Genomic DNA, 22,648 nt, shown 5'->3' with positions numbered 1-22,648 from the left:
TGCAGCCAGGGCAAGATGACAGGGGACCACGGCCAACACTCCAGAAACCCTGAACACCACGTAACCATCTAGCCCTGTGGAAGCATCAAGACTCCATGGAAACACTGCAACATTAGAACCCACACAAGGGCAACCCCTGAACAACCTCCTGGGGACACCTGGACTCTGTGACAAAACCAAGTCCTCTCTGCCAAAACACCCTAGCTCCCCTAACAACAGAAGCCATGGCAACATCCAGGAACATCCTGGTGGTATCCCAAAGGAACAGGGGACGATCAAGATTTGGGTTTCAAGTGAGGTCACTGGGCCACCCTCACCACCTGCAGCCCTCCTACCCTGAGGCAGCCTGTTTCCCTTCGCTCCCTCAAGAAACACCTGCTCTGAGTGCTCCAAGATGGCTAGTCCCAACCCAGCCCTCCTACCTTCATCCAAGCCAAGTGGGATGACAGGAATGTCTTCTAAACAGCTCCCAACTATTGCCTCCTTCAGGAAGGCTTCCTGGATTGAGCGACTACGCTAAGAGCTGAATGTGGCCCCCACCCAATTTATGCCAGCCTCTGGACTGCGTATGATTGAAATACTCTGCTGTCTATTCTCAAATTGGTTTACATTCTTGGTTCTGCTATATGCAGCCTGGTTCTTGCTTTCTGGGGTGAGCGCCTGCCTTTGGCAGGGCATCCCCAGGGCTGGGGCAGTGGAGAACCGATCCCTGGGCACGGCAGAGCACTGTGCCTCAGGCAGGGACCTAGTCAGAGCTGCTTCTATGCAAAGGGACAACCTCTGAGCACAGAGGCATCTGTTCTCCGGGTCCCTGCAGAGGCGCAAGGCCAGCCTTCACACAGTGAACAGATGCACAGCTTGAGAGGCCCTGGGCTGGTGGAGCTCTGTAGTCAGCAGATTCTCTGTGACCCGTGGGTGCAGGACTCTCTTGGGGAGCCTTTGGGGTGAATGCTCCAATGCCTGCCCAGAGCCCGCTGAGCCCCACCTTCAGGGGTTGCCATGATCCCACCCCAATCTGCCTTTCTGGACTTTTCTCCTATAGTGCCTCCTTCACACTCTTCCAGCCAAACTACTCCTCACCACCCCACAACCGAGCCCCACGTCTACCTCTTCCCTTCCTTTTCCAGCTCCTCCCAGCTCTGCTGCCAGAATCCCACGCTTCTTTCCAAACTCGCATCACTTCTCTAGCATGCTCCCCACCCCCTGCCCACCGCCTGCATCCCCCTCCCCCCACATACACACTGATTCTAGCTCCAGGTGACCTCGCCTCCTAAGCAGCACTTTCTAACTTTTCACTGCATGTACTCGTCCTGGAATGAGCAGGGACACTTCTTATCTCCTCTACCAGGCTGTCAAAAACTAGCAAGCAGGGTCCAAAGTCTCAATCTCAGGAGGCCAGTGCTTGGCCCACAGTAGGTGCTTGACAAATTGCAAATGAACTAAATGGAACCAAATTCAAGGGTTCAGGGAGCAGTGAGGCTCCTGGGAAGTGGGAAAACATAGGGGCTAAGTTCAAATCCTGGCATTCCTTTCCACTTGCTGTGTTGGCTTTGTGTGTCTCGGTTTCCTCATTTGTAAAATAGTACCCGGACCATAGGGTAATTGTGAGTACTACGTGACTTGTACATAAAGAACAAGAGCAATACCTCCTGTATACGCAGTAACTGATAAACGTCACTTAACTACTATTAGATTATTGCATTCCCTGCACCGATGTTTTTGGAGGAGCTCCTAAAAGGTAGGTCCTCAGCCTAGGGACATCAGAGTTCTACGCCCCGTGGCAGCTTAGGGACCCTGCAGAGAGATGCCACGGCCTCCTGGGTGGCTGCCAGCTCCCTCAAAAGGGACAGGCCTGTTTAGTGGGTCACCAAGGGCAAAGGGAGCCTGTGTCCTCACAGACCGGGGAGTAACCAGCACTTAGAGTGTTTTTCTGGGAAAGAAGCCAGGGAGTCTGAACCCCTGCAGTCACTGCCTGGGGGTCTGTTTGGGGGAAGTTGTTCTGCCTTGGTCATATTTCAGACTCTTTTAAAGCTGGCCAGCTCTTGCGTGCATGTGCGCGCACAAACACACACACAAATGTTCTGGAAGTCAGTGAGCGTGCCAACATTTATAAGACCGATCCATGTGAACACACACCATCTACTGCACCCAGCCTCGCCCAAGTGCTTGGGGCTTGTGTCCGTGTGCTGCACAATCTATTAACCCAATACCTCCAGACACACTTGCTAAGTCTCACTCTCCCAACATTTCTCTGTCTTCCTACCCAGCCCAAGGTCCCAGTTTACAACCCCAGCTCTTCATAGAAACACCTGGAGCTTAAGATATTATTCAACCTTCCCGACAAGACCTCACCCCACAGCAACACCCCAGCGGGATAACCTTCAAGATTAACGCTGGAATTCCACGGACCAGCAGCCGGGAGCATTCTAGAACACGAGGTCCTGGGTCTGCCTTTGGTCTTGGCTTCTTCATCCCCAACTCACAGAAGTCTGAATTGGAGAAGCTCAGAGCAAGAGTGGCTGCTCAGAAATTAGAAGACTGTGGAGAAACCACCCACTCCAGTGGTCCCGAAATGTATCATTGAGATGTCTAAAATAGATTCCAGGATGGCTCTGGCCCAGGCCTGGCCCCTACCAAGCCCTGGCCGCCTTGCTGAGGTTTGGCTGGAGCCGAGCTGGAGAAGAACTGTGTGAAACAGGCAATGTGCAAGAGTGTTGGCAGCGAGAGCCTGGAATTGCTGGAGCCAAAGCTCCCAGGAGTGAACCTGTGACCTGCAGGTGGGCCATGCTCTCCACCCTCCCATCCCCCCCCCTGGACCGGACCAGGCCTGAGGAGCCTGGGGACTCTCATTAGGTCCTCATTCTCCCCTACTTAGCTTCCACCACTGCAATTTGCCAGAGGCACAGGGCCTGGAAGAAAAAGGTACCTATAAAAGATGAAAAGCCCCTGCTCCACCTCCTCAGCGCCCGCACACTCTGCTGCACCCACACGTGGCCCACAGCAGTGATGGCGCTGGCCACACTCGTGGCACAACTCTCGTTGGCCCTCGGCCTCCAGCTGGGAGCCCTCAACCGTGCCTGGGGCATCTTCCTGGTCTGCTCCCTGATCTCTGCTGGTCTTCGAACAAGGTAGAACCAAATGCTCTGGTTTCCCACCCCGACTGGCCCAGTCCCCAGCAGCGGTTGTGTGGGGGAAGGCGTGGGAGGTGGTACCCGCCTGGACGGCTGACCCAGCATTCTAAGGGCTCTTGTCCACTGGGCAAGGGGGAGGAGCCTGCCCACGCAGGGCCGGTGAGCTGGGCCCGGCTCCTGGCCCTTCCTGTGCAAGAGAGCGAAGGCTGCAGGCTCCAGGGACATCAAACGCATCTGGGTAATCCAAACAGGGTGTGGGGGGAGGTCAGCCAGCACAAATGAGAAACATGTGGCGTCCATTTCCCCTCGGCTGGCTGGCTAGCACAGGGGTTCCAGGCAGAGGGAGAAGGCTGCCGGGAGGAGAGCTTCCGGGTTGGCCAGGTGCTGTGGGTCCCCAGCAGAGAGCCATTCGGAGATGCAGACATGACGGCGAGGGTGGGGGAGAGTCCAGTGGGCACCTGGACTCCACTGGGCCTAGGAAGTATCAGGCTGGGCAGGTGCGGCTCCTCCCCCTCAGGTCTCATTCCCAAAGAAAAGGCAAATGGAAGGAAAATGGAACGGGAAAGGAGAAAAGATGGGATGGAGCATGGCTAGGTGTCTGATCTCAAGTATAAGAAAAGGTATTCTGAGAAAGGCAGACTAGCTTAATCTGTAAGGACCCAGAAGGCAAATCAAGACCCATGGATGGAAATTCTGGAAAGACAGATTTGGCTCCACAGAAGGAAGATCTTTCTAATAATGAGTGCTTTCCAGGAAAATAAGGTAGTGAGCCCTCTGTCACTAGGAGTGTGTAAACAGAACACCCACCTGCCCATGATGCTATAGAGGGATTAACTTCAGCTTATGGGTGGGTGGCTCAACTAGACGATTTGCCGTTCTGTGGGTCTATGAATTCTCAGGGAAGGGTGAGGGAGGCGGAGTGCTCTGCAGAGAGGAGGGGACTGCTGTCTCGCTGGCTGTGCAGGGAGGCACTGCAGCATGCTGCAGAGATGGAGCAGCAGCAAGAGTGTCGAGCTGCAGTCACGGCCCCTGCAGGCTCGGCTCAGCCTGGGAAACGCAGGACTGGCTCTCCCTCAAGCCCCATGGAGCAACCTGCACCTTCAATCCTTGGGATCAGAGGCTGTGAGGGGTGTGTGGGGGTGGAGTGGGGGTGGCTGCTGGAGGGTGATGTGTGCGGAGGGACAGCTGCAGAGAAAGGTAAGATTGAAGGTTGGTGAGAGAGGGACTACCTGGCAGCCTGGGGTTGGGGCAGGGCATAGAGGACGGCAGGTTTTGATGATTGTGGCCACAGAAGCAGATGGGTGGGAGTGGTGGGACAAGAGAGAAGTGTCAGGAAATGCTCGGGATTCCAGGAGGCTTGGTCCTGTTACCTATTCAATCCAGGTCTAGAAGGGGTCGGTGTCCTGGAGTTGGAGACACCACTGACCCTAAAGGACAGTTCCCAAGTGGATGCTTCAGGGAAGCAGAGAAGCTCTGGGCCCTTTGGCTCTACCTGCACCTTCTCCCCGGAGCAGAGGAACGGCCCCTTAAACCTATTCATTCATCCATCCTTTACTCTCAGAAGCAGTGCACAAGCTGCCTTGTGAAGAGGACAAAGCTTTGCTGCAGCAATCTGAACAAGGCACTACCCAGAGGATAGAAACAGCACCCGGTGGGGCCCCATAGAGCACTAAGCCTAGCTGTGGGAGAAAAAAAACTCTGAACATGTAGATGAAAGAAATGTTCTCCTCTGCACTCACCTTGGGGAAGGTAGGAGACCTCGCAGCTCAACGCATCTGTGCCAACTCCTTCTCTACACACAGCCACACTCACCTGCAGGCCCCTGCCCCTTACCACAGCCCTTTTTGCAGCCTCTGAGAAGGAAGAGCTTCCCCAGCCCCACCCCAAGAGAGTGCGGTGCCCAGGGCAGCTCCTCCCCCTGCTAGAGTTCTCCACTCATCCCTGCAGTCAGTGAAGGAGAAAGGACAGAAGACAGCTGGAGATGGTGACAGAAAGACTAGAAATCAGGGGGCCCGGTTCCATTCTTGACCCTGCCCAAACGACTGAGTGGCCTTGGGCAAGTCCTCTTTCCTCTCTGACCTCCAGTGTTTCTTATCTGGAAAACGGGGCTTTGGGAGGGCTTGAACAAGATGGTTCTTTGAGATTTGAAGTGTGATTCTACAAGCATCCATCCACCGCTGCTGCCAGGGGTGGGGGTATCAGCAAGCTCTGTCCTTACTCTCCTGCTGGGGAGGGGGCATCAGGAATGGCTCTAAAGCAGAGCCTCTGACACAAGGGTGCTGGGTGCACATACACCTGTCTATTCTGAGAATCGGTTCTCCTTTGGCAAATACACAATGACTCTTCTATCCTCTCACACCGCCCCCCCAACACACACACACACACCCCAATGCACTGAATAAAAAGAAAAGAATATGTGTTTGTGAAACCATTTCTTCCCCACTCCCCCAATCATCCCAGAGAATATTCCCTCGAGTAAAACAAACAAACAAAACCCAAAAACAGCCAGCAGCCAATTGACTTAGAAATGGACACCTCCCTGGCTTGCCTTCTTCCTTTCTGTTAGGTCTGTAAGACTATGGGTCTAACTGTTGTCATGGCAACTGCTCACTGGGTCCAGACACTTTCAGTGAAGAAGTAGAACCAGGAACTCCAGGCTCCTAGGTTCCTTTATTCCTTGATCTTGGACTGCTTTAGCTTTCCTACTTTGTCCCTTTGCCTGGGGGACTGGAAGGGGGCAGGGCTAAATGTGTCCGAAGTCAACAGACTGATTTTGCATTGAGATTCTTAGGCCCAGGGCCAACACTGGAGGAAGACTGTGGTTTGGGATTTTATTGCAATTAGTGTTTAGCAACTCTGTATTAATCTAGTTTCCCTTTGAATTGCTTGGGGCATTTTCTAGGTCTGCCTACTAATCCACCCCCTCCCCCATCCCTCGAAGATTAGAAGCGCCATGGGAGGGTCTCTTCCACTCAACAAATGGAGAAACTGAGTCCCAGCAGAGGTCACAGAGCTTAGACCTTCCACACACGGCACTCATTAACACAGCCTCCCATCCTGGGCCACCTTTCCTCTGAGAGCCAACTGCCTGATATGGACTAGCAGGCCAGGGTCCAAAAGCATCATATTCCCAGGATTGGCCCATTTCCCCTGGACGCCCACCTCAGTCTTCTGAGTTTCTAGGGTGCCCCAGTTCCCAGCTGCTCGGCGGCTTCCAAAGCGAGGGAAGGGGTAGGGAGCCTGCCCAGGCCATCTGGGCCCCAGCTGATTTCTGGGAGGGTTTCAGGTCCTCCCTTTCATTCCAGAAAGGCTCTTATTTGGTGCTTCCCCACCTCACCCCTCAGAAATCAGGTCTCGGCAGCTTCTTGGGCCTGGGTTGGTACTGGAGAGTGAATATAACCCGACTCTGAACCTCATGGGTGGGGAACAAATACCCTGTGTCTTTAGCCACCATTCTGCCACATGCAGGCAGCATTCTTCTCCCCAGACATCACTCTGCTCTTCACTGAGGTCCCATTCGGAGACCTGGAACACCTTCATGGACTCTGGGACACGGATCCAGCTGTTGTTCCTACCGCCACCTTCACACAGGAGAAAGGGTCCCCCCAGTGCCCCTCCCCACCACCATCTGATGCCAACCACTGCCATCCTAGGGCCTGAAGCGCCCCCCCCCCCCTCAGCTGGAGCTAGCCCAGCAAGTTTGCCAGATTATCCCCCCTCTTCCCCCACCAGAGGGAGCCCCTCCACCCCTCTGTGTGGAGTCAGCAGGGCAAGTCCAGTGGCCCACGTTCAGCAGACACTCGTCTTGCTTGGGCTCTTCTTTATCAGTTAACTCTCCCTTTCCTTCAGCCAGGTCTCCTAGAAAGAGTTGCAATTTAGGAATCAGGAAATTCCTAGATAAATGCAGAATTGCACTTTCACCATTCACTCATGGTGATTTTAAGGTCCTCAACCCTTTTGCCCCTGCATTTCCACAACTGGAAAGTGGGGAGAAGCGTTCTCTCTTCATCTCCAAGGCTGCTGAGAAGCTCCCAGCGAGAGGCGCTTTGAGAAGTGACCAATGCAAAGCCGGAGGAAGGGAGCAGAGCTTGGCTTGTCCCCCTCCCCCCGGCCTCCTCTCCCCTCCCCCCGGCCTCCTCTCCCCTCCCCCCGGCCTCCTCTCCCCTCCCCCATCAGCTCTAGGACTACCCGTCGGGTTTCTGTGCTTGCCTGCCTCTTGAGAAGTGATCAAGGGGGCTTCAACCAGGCTACCAGGTCCAGGGTTGGTGCTGGGACTTCCAGGGCTGGGGAGCAGGGTTGGGGTGGGGGTGGGGGCAGGCCAGCAAATCATCCCAAACAGGTGAAGTCCTGTCCTTGAAAACGGGGTTGTGCCCTCTGTGGCTTGGTGCCCCTGACTCTTCCTTCCCCCTCCCCAAATCAGACAGTGATGCCCCTTCTCCCTTGTACCATTCCCACCTGCTCTCGGTTCCTGGGAAAATGTTCTTCCCCCCAGGTGCCACCTTTTCCTGCCTCAGTCACAATCCAATTATCACCTCCTTAGAAGAGGCCTAAAGCAGGCCTCGCCTGCCCAGTCCCTCTCTATCACACGGTCCTAATTCACCTCCTCCGCAGCCCCCCCAGGGCCTGGGCTCATTTTATGTATGTATTTATTTATTTTTAATTTACTCCTTTATTGCCTGCCCCTCCCCGTTAGATGTAAGCTCCCTGAGGGCAGCGCACATCCAGTGCACAGGGATGACACGCGCTGTTTGGCATTTGAGGCCGCCCAGTCTGCATCTGCCCAGCCGGACCCCCACCCTGCTTTTTTCGGCAGTGTTTGGAGCCTTCAGAGGGGCTTTCCGAGGGAAAAGGCTGCTCTTCCCCTCCTCGCCCTTCTCTAGTCTGACTTCCCTGCAGAGCCTAGCTCTGGCGTCCTACACGAGGATCCCTGCTCCGCTGGTCCAAATCCTTGCTCCCGGTCCGGGGACCCTCATCCTGGTCCACACGGAGTCTGGAAGCCCTGGGAAGACTGCAGCAGGCCAAGCCAGTCTTCCTCCAGCTCTGCGTTCTCCAGGGCAGGCCACTCCCCATTCATTCCCGCCGGGTCGCACCTCGCCAGACCTGGCCTGTGCGCCCTCCGCAGCCCGCATCGGCCCCGCCCCTTCACACGCGCGCGGACACGCCCCTTCCCAGCCCCCAGCAGGGCGGGCAGCCTGCCGGGTACCCGGGAAGCTCCGCTCCCTCGGCGCCTAAGGACCCACATCCCAGCCACCCGCAACAAGTCCGCGGAATCAAAGCGGCCCGCCCGGACTCCGGGCCTCGCCACCGTCCTCCCGTGACCCCGGGTCGGCCGGTGCCGGCTCCCGAGCCACGGCAGCCTTACGTCCCTCACATCCCCGACCTTCCCTTCCCCGGGGGAAAGGGCTCTCCCGGGAAAGCAAACGCAGTTCCCGGGCCCGCTCCGGGGTTTTTCCGCGTAGACTCTTCAGGCTCGGAGAACAATGGAGCAGCTCTCCGCGCTTCCTCCGCCCAAGCAAGCTTTGTTCCTCCCTTCCCGCCCGCTCGGCTTCCATTAGCCAAAGGGCAAAGGCTTCCCGGTCAACTAGGAGTCCCCGCGAGAAAGTCCCGACCTTTCCACACACACTAAAGACCTGGGGGGTAGGGGCTGGGGCCAAAGCCAGGGCCGAGGTCTAGGACGAGCATCCAGATGCGCGCAGCTGGCTGTCCGCCCGCCCCCTAGCCCCAGACGCCTCTCCTTGCCAGAACCCCCACACCCGGGAAATCCGACTCGTGTTCCCACCGGGGATCCAGAGAGGAAGTGAGCCTCAGCTTTGCGTCGGGGCCAACCAGCCCGCACATCTGCTCCCCCACATCTGTCCTCTTGATCCCGGCTCTCGCCATGGCAATGTGGGGCGCTCTCTTGCCGGGAACAGACCACACCACAGCACAACTGAGGTCTCCACCGGCCCGATTGTGCCATACTGAGCTTGTGGGCTTCAAGAAATTGGAGGAAGCTAATGGGCTCTATTTCTGAGAACCAACGATCCCCCAATTCACCGTCCAGCGTCGCCTCAGAAAGCCTGGGTTCCCGCCCCATGACATCTTTAAAAAGGCGCACTCTAGCCTTGAGCATCTGGAAGTGGGCCAGCCAGCCCTGCACATCTGGGGGTAATGCCACCTCATAACTGATCATGGTCAGGAGAGCCTCAGCGGGGGTGGGGAAAGAGGGAGCTCGGGAACCCCACACCTTCCCCTGCAGAGGGCCAGAGGGAAAGCTAGGGGAGGGGTGGGGCGGGGCAGCAGGACTTACCCAGCATCTGGCTGAAGAGCAGCTGCTCCAGGTCCCCCAGCACGGTCACCACGAGCTCGGGGTCCACCTTGAGGAAGGCGCGCTCCTCCTGCCCCTTGGCGGTGGGCACGGGCCCGGAGCCCTTCTGCGCCTTGGCTTTGCTGGAGAGCAGCTCGTCGTCCGACTTGCCGTCGTCACTCACCGCCGCCTCGGGCGCCTTGCTGAGCGGCTTGACCTCTGCGTAGGGCCCGCGCGGGATCCGGCTGGGCTTTCCCAGGTTGGGAGCGAGCGGGGCAAGAGGGGTCTTGGCGCCGCCCGCCGGGCTGCCCTTGGCCTGGAAGAGCGAGTGCTCCGACTTAGACAGCGTCTTGGACATCAGCGGAGCCTCGCGGCCCTTGGGCCCCATCTTGCCCAAGCCCTTGGGCGCCTTGGCCATATCGTCGCTCCACTCGGGCTCATACAGCTGCAGCTTTTTCTCGGAGTCCGTGAGGAACGAGAGGTTGGTGAGCGACTTCTGCTTGCGCAGGTTGGAGGCGGGCGGCCCGCCGGGGACTCGGCTGTCCACGCTGCCCGACTTGAAGACCTTCAGCTCGGCCGCGCTGGCCTTGGCCATGCCGCCACCGCCGCCGGGCGCCTTGGCGCGCTTGGGCAGCATGCCTCTGCCGTCCGCCGCCGCCGCTTTCCTGCCCGCGTCGCGCGGCTCCTCGGTGCTCTCGTCGGCGCCGCCGCCGCTCAGCTCCACCTCGGGCTGCACGCTCTTGACGCCGCTGCCCAGCATTCTGCCCGCGAGGAGCGCATGGACGATCCGCGCGTCTGCAGGACCCGGGGGCGGGAAGGGGAGGGGGACGGGGGCGGGGAAGAGAGGCGGGGGCACCGGGAGGAGGATGCGGGGGAGGAGGAGGTGGAGGAAGGACGGAAGAAACCGAGGAAGCAGGGGAGAGGAAAGGGGAGGGAGCGAAGGAGGAGAGAGTGAGGCGAGCAGAGGACGCAGGGAAAAGAAACGCGAGGAAGGAAGCCGGGGTAAAGGAAGGCGCAAGGAAATCGTGGGGAGTTGGGGTGGGTGGGGGGGCGTGGATAGCGGAGGAAAAGGGGCGGGGCGGGGCAAATACAAATTAAAATTTAAAAATCAATCGAAAGAAGATGGAAGCGCCGCGGTTCGGTGGACCCCCGGGGGTGCTCGGCTTCCCGGTCCGGGCCCCCGGCCTGCCCGCCCGTCAGTCCCGCGGGCTGTGCATCGCGGGGCAGCGCCCTCGCCGCACCGCGCCCGCCAGCTCCGGGAGAGGCTGCGGGCAGCAGCTCTGAGGCGTAGGAAGGAGGGGAGGGGAAGGGGGAGGCAAACGGGAGGAGGGAGGAGTGTACGCGAGCGGAGGGGGGTGGGGGAGCGAGAATGTGGGTCTATTTCTGGCTCGGGAGGGGGAGGTATCTGCGAGCGAAGCTCGAGGGGCTGTGGAACCGGCAGTACAGGGGAAATAAAGGATCCCACCCGTTTTCCTCCCCGCTTTCCGCGGAAAGGCAGGGAGGATTCTCGAAGGGCAGGGGTAGTCTCCGGCCACGTCCAGTGGAAAGGATGTGTTGGGGAGATACGGGGGGAGCAGGTAAAAGGGACTGAGAGTGCAATTCAGGATGCGGGAAGGAGAATGGAAACGTGGGACCTGGGCAGAGGTGCTTGGCAGCAGGGTGGTGAGTAATTTCCAGGTTGCTGTTTCCTTGCCCAGGTCGGACCATGGCTGATTTTTCCCTGGGAAACTCCCAGTCCCACCTTGTTTCAGTATCTGAAGCACAAGGCCCCCTCTGGAGCCCCAGAGGTAGGGAATGGGGGCAGGGGGCAGGGGGCAGGACAAAGGCAGCTTGGAGAGACAGGGCTTACTGGGGAGGGGATAGGGCAGCCGAGCAAAGGACTAAGTGGTGGGATCTGAAGACTGCATTCCCTGCTCTGACTGCATGACCTTGTCAAAGTCATTTCACCTCTCTGGGTCAGGGTCTTCTCTTACAGGAATTACAGTACCATTTTTGTAGGTGAAAGGGCTTTGGAACTCTGAAGCACACTGTCAACCCCAGGGAATCGGGAAGGGAATGAGCATAGGTCCTTTGCCTGCTAGAGCTCAAGTTGCCCTTCTCTCTCCTCTCCAATACTAGCTAGGCCCAGGCAAGAAGGATGAGGTGGAGGTGGGGGCAAAAAGCAGACAAAGTAGGCAGCAGCTTGCCTAGGGCTACCTCTCAGTAGCAGGCGACCCTGTCTGTTTCTCATGGCCTCCCAATTCAGGGCCAGGATGCCTGAGCAAGAGACCCTCAGGTGAGCAGGACCAGATGGTAGAAAGTGGAGGGGATGTCTCTGAAAGCAAAGTTTGCTCCAGGAGTAGAAGACCCCAGATGGACCCACAAACTGGGCTTTAGAGTCCTAAGAACTCTTTGCCAGAATGCTCTAACCATCAGATTATCCCCCAACCCTTCCCCAAACTCCATCTTTCCAGGGGTCCCCCATCCCAGCTCCTTCCCGCTAGAATCTGAAGAACTCTCTGCCTGAGTCTCATTGTTCAGCCACTTTCCTAGAGCTAATCATCACAGCCTGCATGGTGTGAGAGGTATTTGTGTCCATGTCTATCTCCTCCACCAGCCCAGGGGCTCTCCCGGGGCAGGACTGTGTCTCCCAGTACTTTGCATGGAGCAGGTGCTGCAACTGTGTTGGTTAAACAGATTCAAGGGCCTGAGTGCTGCACAGTGGTTCTGGACCCTGCATGATGCTCAGGTCCTGGTGGGGTCCCCAGGCTTCTTTGCCTTCCTTGATCCCAGGACTGAAATTGAGATACCATAAAATCTGCAAGGACAGGGGCCATAGCAGAGAGAATGTCCTTGCCACAGTACTGAGAATGAGGGATATTTAGTAAGAGCATGGAAAGATGGAGATTCTGTCCTCAAGGAAGGGAAGGTCTAGCAGGGACTACAAGACAGACAATACAAGACCTGGGAAAATAAAAACCCAGTCACTGTGGAAAAGCAATGTCACACACATCAACACATTCATCATCACAGGTGTGTGCCATATGTGTATGTATACTAATTATAGCAGTGACAAGAGGGAGACTGAACATGGGTGGGCGGGGGACCCTGTTTGCCTCATCTACTGCTCTAATCAGAGTCCTGCACTTACCTAGTAGGTCCTGAGTACATATGAAGGTAAAAGTAAGAGATTGTGCTAGATCAGTGGATCATTGCCCACATTCTTCAGAAAACAAAAACAACCACCACCACCACAACAAAACACCCAAAACACACACCGTAAAACTAACAAGCAATAACAACAAAAAAGTGTGCCTCCGGGCAGGAGAATTGCTGGAAGAAATTTTGTAGGCTTCCAGGGATAAGGTGTATTGTGGATAAGAGAAAGGTTCACTACATCAACGAAGGAGTTGGTGCAGTTGGTGCATCATGTGCCAGAAGGTCCTGTTACAGAGGGCAAGAGGCAAACTGGCCTTGGGGGCCTGTATTCAAAATTTAGGTAACTTTGGGGTAGAACCAGGGCTTTCACTTTCAGGGAATAAGACAATAAGGAACTGATTAAAGGGACCAAGGTATTATCTAGAACATGCCAGAACTTGGCCAGGGCACAGGGAGTATCCCAGAATGAGGTCAGTTACAGGACTTTCTTTCTGGGCATACATGAGGTACTCACGTTTATGGCCAAACACAAGATTCCAGCTCAAGGCAGAAAGCAAGCCCTACCACTGATGCCAAATTGTAGGGTAGGTGTGACCATCTCATGCCCTTTCTCCCCCACCCCACAGGCCACTTGTAATGAAATTACAAACCATTACTTCTGAAGTTCTTACGTCCTTCCTCAGAGGTCATTTAATTACATGGGAACCTCCCCTTTTCCTAAAAGGGGCAATTTGAGATTCTGGGGATACCTGTTCTCTGATCTACAAAGTTATAACAGTTCTTGCTTCTTATCTAAACCAACCCTCTTTTCCTGCATTTAAATTCATCTTCTCCTTAGCGCACAAGGAGAGATTAACTGGTTACCATCCTGCCTGAAAAACATCATTTCCTCTGTGGTCCATACCACCCAGAGCGTGCAGCGATAGGCAAAATCTGGTGCTATCCACCCAGGGTTAATTTGACCTCTCATCTCTGGTATCTACAACTGCAGGTTGGCTCCTCTCAAATTTGTCTTCAGAATTGCTATGAAATGTGTCATTCCACTTGTTGCTCTTTTTGCCTGCACTTCCTTGTCAATGGATGCCCACTGCCTCAGGGACCTAAGCTTCCTGGCTTCCTGGTTATCTTATTCCCTTATTTGTTCTTGTGTTTTAGTGGGATCCCCGTCCCCCTTATCCTTCTTTGTTCCTCTGTGCCTCCTCTTGAGGGATACCCTATTTCCCAAATCCCAAGTCCTCTCCCCTTCTGTCAATAAACACCTTCTGAAATTCTACTTCCTTCAAGAAGAGAAGGTTGTCCAAAAAAGGACATACAGACTAACGCTCCCCACCCCCTCCCCACATGAAACATCACCTGTCAGTTTATGAGATGGAAGACACTTTTCCACGCTCATCTCCTGAGTTAATTCAGTGCTGAGCACCTGGAGTGTTGGTCCTCTCCCTGCCACACCAGCACTGGCCACGTTCACACTGTCATTCTTTCAAGGGTCTTGCCATGGCCAGGTAGTGGTCCCTTTAAGGAGTCATCTTGGTATCCTGGAACTTTCAGACACTCCCTAATGAGGTCTCTTCCTCTATCTGGTTCTTTTTTGATTCCTTCCACATCCCCTTAGTTTCCCACCATCCTCTACTGCAGTGGGAGTGCTCTGCTGCCGTGGCAACAGCCATTCCAGCATCAGTTGATAAAGCCAATATGTGCAGAACCTTTCCTCGAGTGATTCCTAAAAAGAAAGGGGCCTGCCCTGTCACACCATCCCCAAACCCAGCCCTGAGCCCCTCCCACTGTACCATTCTCCCCTTCCCCACCCAGCAAAGACAGGCAGGCTGGGAATAGTCCACTGAAGAAAAATCTTGCAATCAAGGAGGGCCTATGTGACGAGGGAGAGGCCGGGCCAGGCAGGAGGGTGCTGGTGATGTCAGTGGCCTCTCTGAGGATCTGGGTGCAGACCAGTTTCTGAAGGGGAGGCAGGAAAAGACACTGGTTTGGAACCGTGAAAGTCCCCCATCTCCAGCTCCTTAAAGACCAGCTCATCACCCTACTCCTCTCTCTCCAAAGGCACTGACAGTTTCCAGGATGGGCTTGGGGTGAGTGGTTTGACCACATGGTAGCCGAAAACTTTAGAGCAATTTGAGGAATGAAGATAAAGGCATACAGCCAAGAAAAAGCATGCTGTGTGATTTTAGATTCTCATACCCCTGTGATGGGAAACGGATTTAACCCCGTCATCTGTGGGGAATTTGGGGGCTCTGTTTGGATTAGGTTTGGAGAGCCGGGGTGACAGTGGAAGAGAAGAGAGGGTCCCCATCCTGTTGACCTTGAAAGATGACCTTGGGCAAAGTATATCTGAGGCAGAAGGCAAGGGGTAAGTGAGTCTACATTTGGCACCCTCCAGGGCTACAACAGAGCAGGAAAAAGGCAAGGGTTTAAAAGAAAAACTTTTGAAAATGTCTATGCCCACAGTTCATGACCTAGAGAGCAAGAGCTAGGACTCTAGCCACATGGCTTTGCAAGCTAGCCCATCCACCCTGGGCCCTGGTGATGCTATGCCAGGTGACAAGCACCTTCTTTGGTCTTGTCTTCTGCCCAGATTGCCAGGATGAGGTCTTTTCCTCATCTTTTTCTCTGGTTCACCCCCTCTGTGGAGGGCCCTCGAGCCACTGCTCTCCACTCCTCCCTGCCCCTTCCTCCCCCACACCATTCCACTGATCAGCAGGGACTCCTGGAGCACCCACAGTGTGCCCAAGGCCAGGCTGGCGGCTGCTGGCATAGCTGATGCCCACGTGCAGTCTTGTCCACAGCCATACAACCAGCTCCCCACTGCTTAGAACTTGTTCAGTACCTTCCATGTGCCAGGCACGGCAGGTGCTGGGGAATACGGCAGAGAACAAAACAGACAAAAATCCTGGTCCTCCTGGAATGGATATTCTAACGGGAGTGACTGACAAGAAACTAGATAAAAATGTTAGCTACCAAAAGTGTTAAGGAAAAAAAAAATACAAGCAAGAAGGGGAATAGGGGGTATCCAGGAAGAAGGGGTGGATTTTTGATAGGGTGGCCGCCAAATTTCTGAGAAGGTGACATTTGAGTAAAGGTCAGAACGAAGAGAGATCTCTCCAGGCAGAGGGCAGAACTGAAGCAAAGGCCCAGGCAGAGCGAGCCTGGCCTGTTTGAGGAACAGCAAGGAGATCAGAGGGGCTGGAGAAGAAAGGAGGAAGGGGACAGAGATGTAAAGGAAGGGCAGGTGTCAGTGCAGGTTTGGGATTTTACACTGAGTGAGACGGGAGCCATTGGCAGGTTTGGAGCAGAGGCATGATGTGACCTGACTTCCTTCTCGAAAGGGCCACTTCAGCTGCTGGGTAGAGAACAGATTGCTGGGCTCATGGGTGGGAGCATTATAATAATCCAGGTAGGAGATGAGGGTGGCTTGGATCTGGGAGATGACTATGGTGGTGGTGAGAAGTGGTCAGACTCTGGATATATTGTGACGCCATTAGCATATGCTGATAGATGAGACTTGGGTGTGTGGGAAAGAGATTCAATAATATCGCCCAGGGAAGTGGATGTGGCTCAACTGATAGAGCTTCTGCCTACCATATGGGAGGACCTGGGTTTGATTCCTGGGGCCTCCTGGTGAAAAAGAAGAGAAAGCGTGCCTGCGTGGCAAACCAGTGCCCACGCGAGTGCCCACATGGTCAGCCAGTGCCCGCACGAGTGCATGTGTGAATCCCCACATGGTGAGCCAGTGCCCCACGCAAGTGAGTCACGCCGCAAGATGATGATGCATCAAAGGAGAGGCAACAGGAGAGTCAAGGTGAAGCGCTGCAGAAACCAGGAACTGAGGTGGCACAGTTGACAGGGAACCTCTCTCCCAAAGGACCAAAACTGGTGAATCCTAGAGGAGAGAAAATGAGAAGAGAAGACAACACAGACAGCAAAAACAGCAGGGCAGGAGGAGGGGAAGGGGGAAAAATAAATAAAAATGAAAAAAATGAAAAAAAAAAAAAAAGAATATCCCCCAGTATTCTGTCCTGGACGACTCTGAGATTAGAGTTGCCATCAATCAAGATAAGGACGACTTCAAGAGGAGCTGGTTGTGGAAAAGGAACAGGAGTCCACTATTCTCCCTGGACCTTCTTGGAGTCAGATGGACTCCTCTAGGATGCCTTCCCTGACTTTGTCCACCCAGTTCACTGCAGCCACTTTAAAAATATCCTAATGTGCCTAGCCGTCATTCATTATTTGCTCGTTTGTGTTTCCCAGGGATCCATCTTTGGTTGGTCTACTGAACAATTTTCCTATGGTGCCATCAGACTAGGTATTTCCCAAAGACAAGAATTGTCTCCTCTATCAAGGGGCAGCGATTATGAAATTTTTCTCAAATCCCATCACAGTTCTACGCACACAGTGGGTTCTCAAAAATATCTGGTGAATGACGATTGATTAAATGAATGAATGCGTGACTCAGAACAGATGGGTGAGGGATTGTAAACAGCAGTGACCTCTCAGTACCCCGTGGTGAGAAACGGTGCAGCTGGTGTCCTGGAATGGAAGCCAGGCCTCTGGGACGGTGTCCCAGCAAACTCTTGTCCCTCTTCCCTGCAGCCCTGGGCCAGAGCCCAGCAGAGCCTCTCTCTGCCCGTCTGAGGAACTCTAGCTCCTCAGGGAAATGCCCGGTGAGGCCCACGGGTCCTGCCATGGCCGAAACTCTCTCGTCCCCACATCTCTGCTCTGCTCGAAAGCACGGGGAGGGTTTGGCCCCATGTCTGGGACCCAGGGGCAAGAGTGGACAACATCTCACAGCCGAGGCTCCCTGGCACGTGTAGCTGTCCCAGCTAGGGCTTCAGCTCTACCCTTGACTCCCACCCAGAGAAGAAAAGAGGACAAAGGACAAAATACTCCAACATGGATGCTCCGGCTTGCTCACACCTCTGGGACCTCATCCAGGAAGCCCTCCTAGACTGATCCACTTGCTTCCCCATCCTACTGGTTCAGTTACTACTTTTGCCTTGCCAGGGCTTTGGTGGTTGAGATAATTCTGTGGACTCTGAGCTTAGCCTCTCTGGTCCCAGGATGCTCCCTGAGGTCAGGGCTCGGGGATTTTCCCTCTAGGCCTTGAGGTCAGGTGTGGGGATTCAAGAGAGGTTTGCAATCTGCCTGACCTGCTGGGGAAAATGAGGCTCAGCAAACTGGAGGCTGGGAGCAGAGCCAGGGGCTTCAGTTTGTCCTATGGCCCAACAGTCTCAGAGAGAGCTTCTGGGAGGGTGGAAATGTCAAGAAGTTCTATATTACAACTCACATTCCTTGGAGCTCAGAGCTGGCTGACACATCTTCTCTTAAGTCTCTAGGCCAAGGGCAGGGATGGAAGAGGGATGAGCCTGGCCAGAGCGTGAGGCGGGGGAGCAGAGGCCAGGCCCTGAGAAGGAAAACAAGTCACCTCTGGTTCCCAAGGAACTGGGACTAGAGCCCAAAGCCCTGTGTTCTCAGCTGGTAGGCAGAACTCTCCAGGGCTGGGAGGGGGCACAGACCCTACCTTCAGTGCAGGATGCTCTGGGCTGTGTAGGTCCTACAGAGGGGTGGAGTGGGGGCTGGGGCTGCAGGACTACTTGGAGGGCTTGCTCCAGACCTGGGAGAAGAGAGGAGGAGCTGGCCCTGAGGACCGGCCCTTCCTTCGGCCGGGGTTTCTTGGCTGGCTGGGAAATCCAGGGCCAGGGAGAAGGAAATTAGGGCTTTTGGTGGTATTGAGTGTCCTGACCCGTAGGCCAGAACATAAGCTCTCTCTTGCCTGTGACACCAGTTCCTCGTGGGGCGGAGGGGAGGTGGAGGTGTGCAGCAAAGCACTGGGGAAGTGGGGCCCCAGCGTCTCTGAGTACTGAGACCTTTCTTCTCCTTAGAGGGAGTGGGTATCTCTCTGGTTCGATGACCTGGATGGCCTCCTGGAGGAGGACCATTCCCTGCCCACTGGATTCTGGCTGCCAAGGAGGCCAGTGCTGATCAGCACCCAGCACTCGAGACCTTCGCTATTCTGGCTCCACCTACCTGTCAACCTTGCCCTCTAACGCTCTCCTACCTGCCCTCTGCTTCAGGCCTAATCCTACCCTGCACCTTTGCTTTGCCCTGCCCTTCTCCCTGGAATTCAAGTCGTATTCAGCCTTCAAGGGCTACCTCCTCTAGGAAGCCTTCCCTGACCACCTCAGCCCACACTGATTTTTACCTTTTGTAACCACCGGATGTAGTCAGCGGGGCAGGTACTCACATTCTACCTGCTTACGTCCTAGGTAGATGGTACAATTCTCTTTCCAGCTCAATTGTAAGCACCTCTGGATAGGATCAATAGGAAGGGATCCTGAAGATCTAAGGTCAGCTGGAGGTCAGGAGATCTAACAGTTACTAGGCACCTGCTATTGCCAGGGATCCTCTAAACACATCACAGGCACTATTTCCTACGCTACGAAGCAGGAACTATTATTATTATCTTCATTTAACAGAGAAATACACTTTCCCCAAATCACATGACAGGCTGCTGGGGGGATCAGAATTTGAATGCAGGTTGTCCCGTGTCTCCCTGAAACGTCATGCTGTTATCAAGCAGCTTGTTCTGGGATGAAGGGCTGGCTTAATAATTGCATGTGATCCCAAGAAGAGTAGAACCTCCATAGCAGGAAACTTGAACTTCCTGGTAGAGAAGGGAGGGCTGGGTCCTGAGGGGCAGCGGGGGTGGAAGGAGCCCCCTGTAACCCGGACGCCCACTGCACCTGAGGTCTGCAGAGGTCCAGGACTGCAGTCACAGTAAGCCTGGCCCACAGAACCCTGCGAGTGGGGACGGAGGTGGAGGATGATGCCTCTTGGCAGAGCTGGTGGTCTCTAGCACAGACAGTCCCTTCACAGCTCATCCCCATATCCTCTTCCTAGGTCCTTCCAGTGGATCTGGAAATCCCAATAAGTCCAGGACCCCTGGGGGACTTCCCTATTCTCAAGCTGGGGGGCCTGGGTTCTCTTCTTGATCTGGCATATGGCCTTCAGAGAATGCCTGCACGCCCTTCATTTCGCAATTAGGTGGGAACAGGGGTGGTGGTGGAGGGTGGAGAGTTTCTCCTTCCTCTGCTCGTGGGCTTACGGCTACGGAGGCTGCAGGAAAAAGGCAGAGGGAAAATACATAATCGCGTACTCTGTCTGAAATGTACTCATTAAAATCAGATCTCCCTGCTCTTCAGGCTAATAAAAAGCCCAGGATAAGAAGTCCAGATGTTCCCCACATGTGCTTGTCTTGTGTGTTGCCATGGCAACTGTCCCATAACCACCAGCTGGGGTGACCATTGCACTCTGGGCCCCAGAGGAGCTCTGCACTACCCAGGTACACTCCCCTCAGGCCAGGACCAGCCCGGATCCGTTGTTATGGCAACCGCAAGCATGTGAGGGGGATCTCCAGGCACGGGAAGAGGAGGGTGGAGTGTGTGCGTGTGGCTGTGCCTGAGTGTTGGATGGCGACATTGGATGGAGACCTGCAGTCTGCATGTGTGAGCAAGTGTCCAAAGGTATGGGCCAACCTAGAGCCGGCTGAGCAGAGTTGATTGTTTTAAGATCATTGACGCTAAACAACGCTAAAAGGGACCTCAAGGATAATCCTACTTGATGCCCTGCCTTAAGGAAGAACTAATCATTTGTAATCAATCGTATTACCCCACCATGGTCCAGGTAAACCCAAAATTCTGATGAGGAAAAACACAAGGCCCAAACCTGAGGTCTACCCAGTGATAACATCATTACCTCAGAGAGAAACATCACAAACTAGATTCCGGAGGTCCATAAACCTCTCATCACATTATAACCCAAGTTTTGTAGATGTGTCCATTTGTCTGGGGAAGACATTTGCAATCCTAATCAGGTTCTTAAGGAGGCACTCAACACCAAAAAGTGAAGGAAGACTACCAGAGAAAGGAGAAAGCTTTACTCAATTTAGCCAGGACCTGCTGGGGACAGCAGCTTTAAAGAAAACTGGCCTCTTACTACCCTAGGGAGAAAGACATTCCCATTTCGTGGCTGCCTTCATTTTCTCAGCTGGCACCTTTGTGCTTTATTAGAGTTTTTATTAGGTTTTTACATGAGGCATTAAACTTAACAGAAGAATGCCATGGATTCATATTTCAATGAATTTTAATAGAATAATCACTGGCAATTACTTGGCATATAAAAACTGCTCTGCAAATATTAAGAATCTTCGTTGGTGTGATGGGTGGGAGTTCCAACGCTGTGATGAGAGCCTCGTCTTTCACGCCGCCTGATTTCATCACAAGGAGCTTACCACCTCTGGGCTTCTTCCGGCCTCCATGGAAACACAGATTCTCAGGCAGGAAGGCTGCAGTGAGCTCATCGCGCCAGCGCCAGCCCCTGGACTGTGCCTGGCTTTATGCGAGCAGGAGGGCTGCTCTCGCTCCACGTCAGGGAGGCTGGCTCTCCAGTCCAGGAAGTTCTCCCATCTACCTGACCTCCATCACTCACACGGCAGAACACACTCATGTCGCTCTCCCGCTGGCTACAAAGGGGGAATGATTTTCTTAGGAGAAGGGTCAACTAAGCCTTCCTCTGCGCTCCCCTCCCCCTTAGCTTCGTCTGCTCTAGATGGATGATTCCACACGAGAGGACCCTTCCTGTGCCCTGACCCTTTAATTAGCTTCAGCTCCCTCTGAAGCCCAGGTTGCCCACAATCCAGAAGCCACACAGGAAGGCAGCTTTTTTATTCCTTCTGCTTTTTAAAGGTGGACGAATATTGTGACAGGGGCCATTCCTAGCACTTCATTTCCATGGCTATTGTGTCTGTGTGCCCTCGCTCTCTTCAGCTGCTTCTCCCCAAAGCTTCTTCCGTGGAAGCCCTGCTGGGCAGCCTTATTGTGGGGGGAGTTTCTCAGTGGGGGATTCTAATCCCCTTGCCACAGGGTTGTGGGATGTTGGGTTCCGGTTTCTGTCCTTTTAGTAGTGCTGGAGGGAGGGAGGGACTAAAGCCTTCAACCTGACTAGCTTTGGCGATAGTATTTCTTGAGATAATGCCTCTTTTTTAAAAAAAAATTTCTCCCCCTCCCTCGTTGTTAGTGCTTGCTGTCTGCTCTCTGTGTCTCTGCGTCTCTCTGTGCCCTCTGTGTTTCCTCATCTTCTTTTAGGAGGCACCAGGAACCGAACCTGGGACCTCCCATGTGGGAGGGAGGCGCCCAATTTCTTGAGCCACATCTGCTTCCTGCTTGTTGTGTCTCTCATTGTGTCTCCTCATTGCATCATCTCATTGCATCAGCTTACCACACCAGCCCTTCGTGTCTTGCTTGTCTTCTTTAGGAGGCACCAGGAACTGAACCCCGGACCTTCCATGTGGTAGGTGAATGCCCAACTACTTGAGCCACACCACTCCTGAGATCATGTCTCTTGCAGGCTCTCCATCTGTCTGGGTCTTCCCAGGACTGGGGAAGAGGGGAGACCCTATTTCAGAAGTGTTAAGGAGGCAAAGATCCAACACTTAAAGTGAGACTTCCCTGGATTTGCTATAGAGGGAGGAAGGGGCAGTGGAAGTTTAGCAAATAGCTCAGGTTCCTTCCACTGCCCAGGGTTAAATGTCTATCTACCCCATGGTTCCCTGGATAACTACCACCAAAGTGGTATGGGGTGGTCCAATCTGGAGAGATTCCTATTAACCAGGTTTCCTTCTAGTAAGGATCCTCATCCTCTGGACCTTCCCATGGCCTTTAGATACCCAGAAAATAACCAGGGGGCAGGACCTCCCAGGAAGAATGGAAGCAGCTCATCTCAGGTTGGAGAGCTGAATCTCTAACACCTGCCAGGAGTCTAGGACAGACACGTATGTGGTGGAGGGGGCAATCCTCTGGGAAATCCACAGGGGGCAGTTCATTTCCTCCCTTCCCCATACATCTTTCCCAGCATTGAAGATGCAGTGTGGGAGAGGGGTGGTCCACAGACTGCTATTTTTTGTAGTCCTGGGGATGTCCTTGCTCTTTTGAATGGGAGACATATCTCAGGATTGGGGCTTCCCCAGGGCCGCCATGTCCAGCTGCACAGGCTGTACACTACGGAGCTCCAGACTATAACATAAGCC

General features: G+C 54.4%; 1 protein-coding gene across 7 annotated transcripts in view; it reads right to left on the bottom strand.

Annotated features, from left to right (window-relative positions):
* The window catches only part of NAV1 (neuron navigator 1), a 253,429-nt gene that overhangs the window by 144,083 nt on the left and 86,698 nt on the right, over positions 1-22,648 (bottom strand). For 6 of the 7 annotated variants that reach the window (XM_058274946.2, XM_023585586.3, XM_058274947.2 and 3 more), the window contains exon 4: positions 9,421-10,212. The exons of the other annotated variant lie outside the window; for it this stretch is intronic. In XM_058274946.2, the coding sequence (XP_058130929.1) occupies positions 9,421-10,212 (792 nt within the window). The remainder of the gene's footprint in view (positions 1-9,420; positions 10,213-22,648) is intronic. 7 annotated transcript variants of the gene reach the window in all.

Source organism: Dasypus novemcinctus, chromosome 13 (assembly GCF_030445035.2).
Source record: "Dasypus novemcinctus isolate mDasNov1 chromosome 13, mDasNov1.1.hap2, whole genome shotgun sequence".
NCBI classification, from domain to species: domain Eukaryota; kingdom Metazoa; phylum Chordata; class Mammalia; order Cingulata; family Dasypodidae; genus Dasypus; species Dasypus novemcinctus.
Note: the sequence above shows the minus strand (reverse complement) of the source record. Positions and strands in the feature narration are given on the sequence as shown.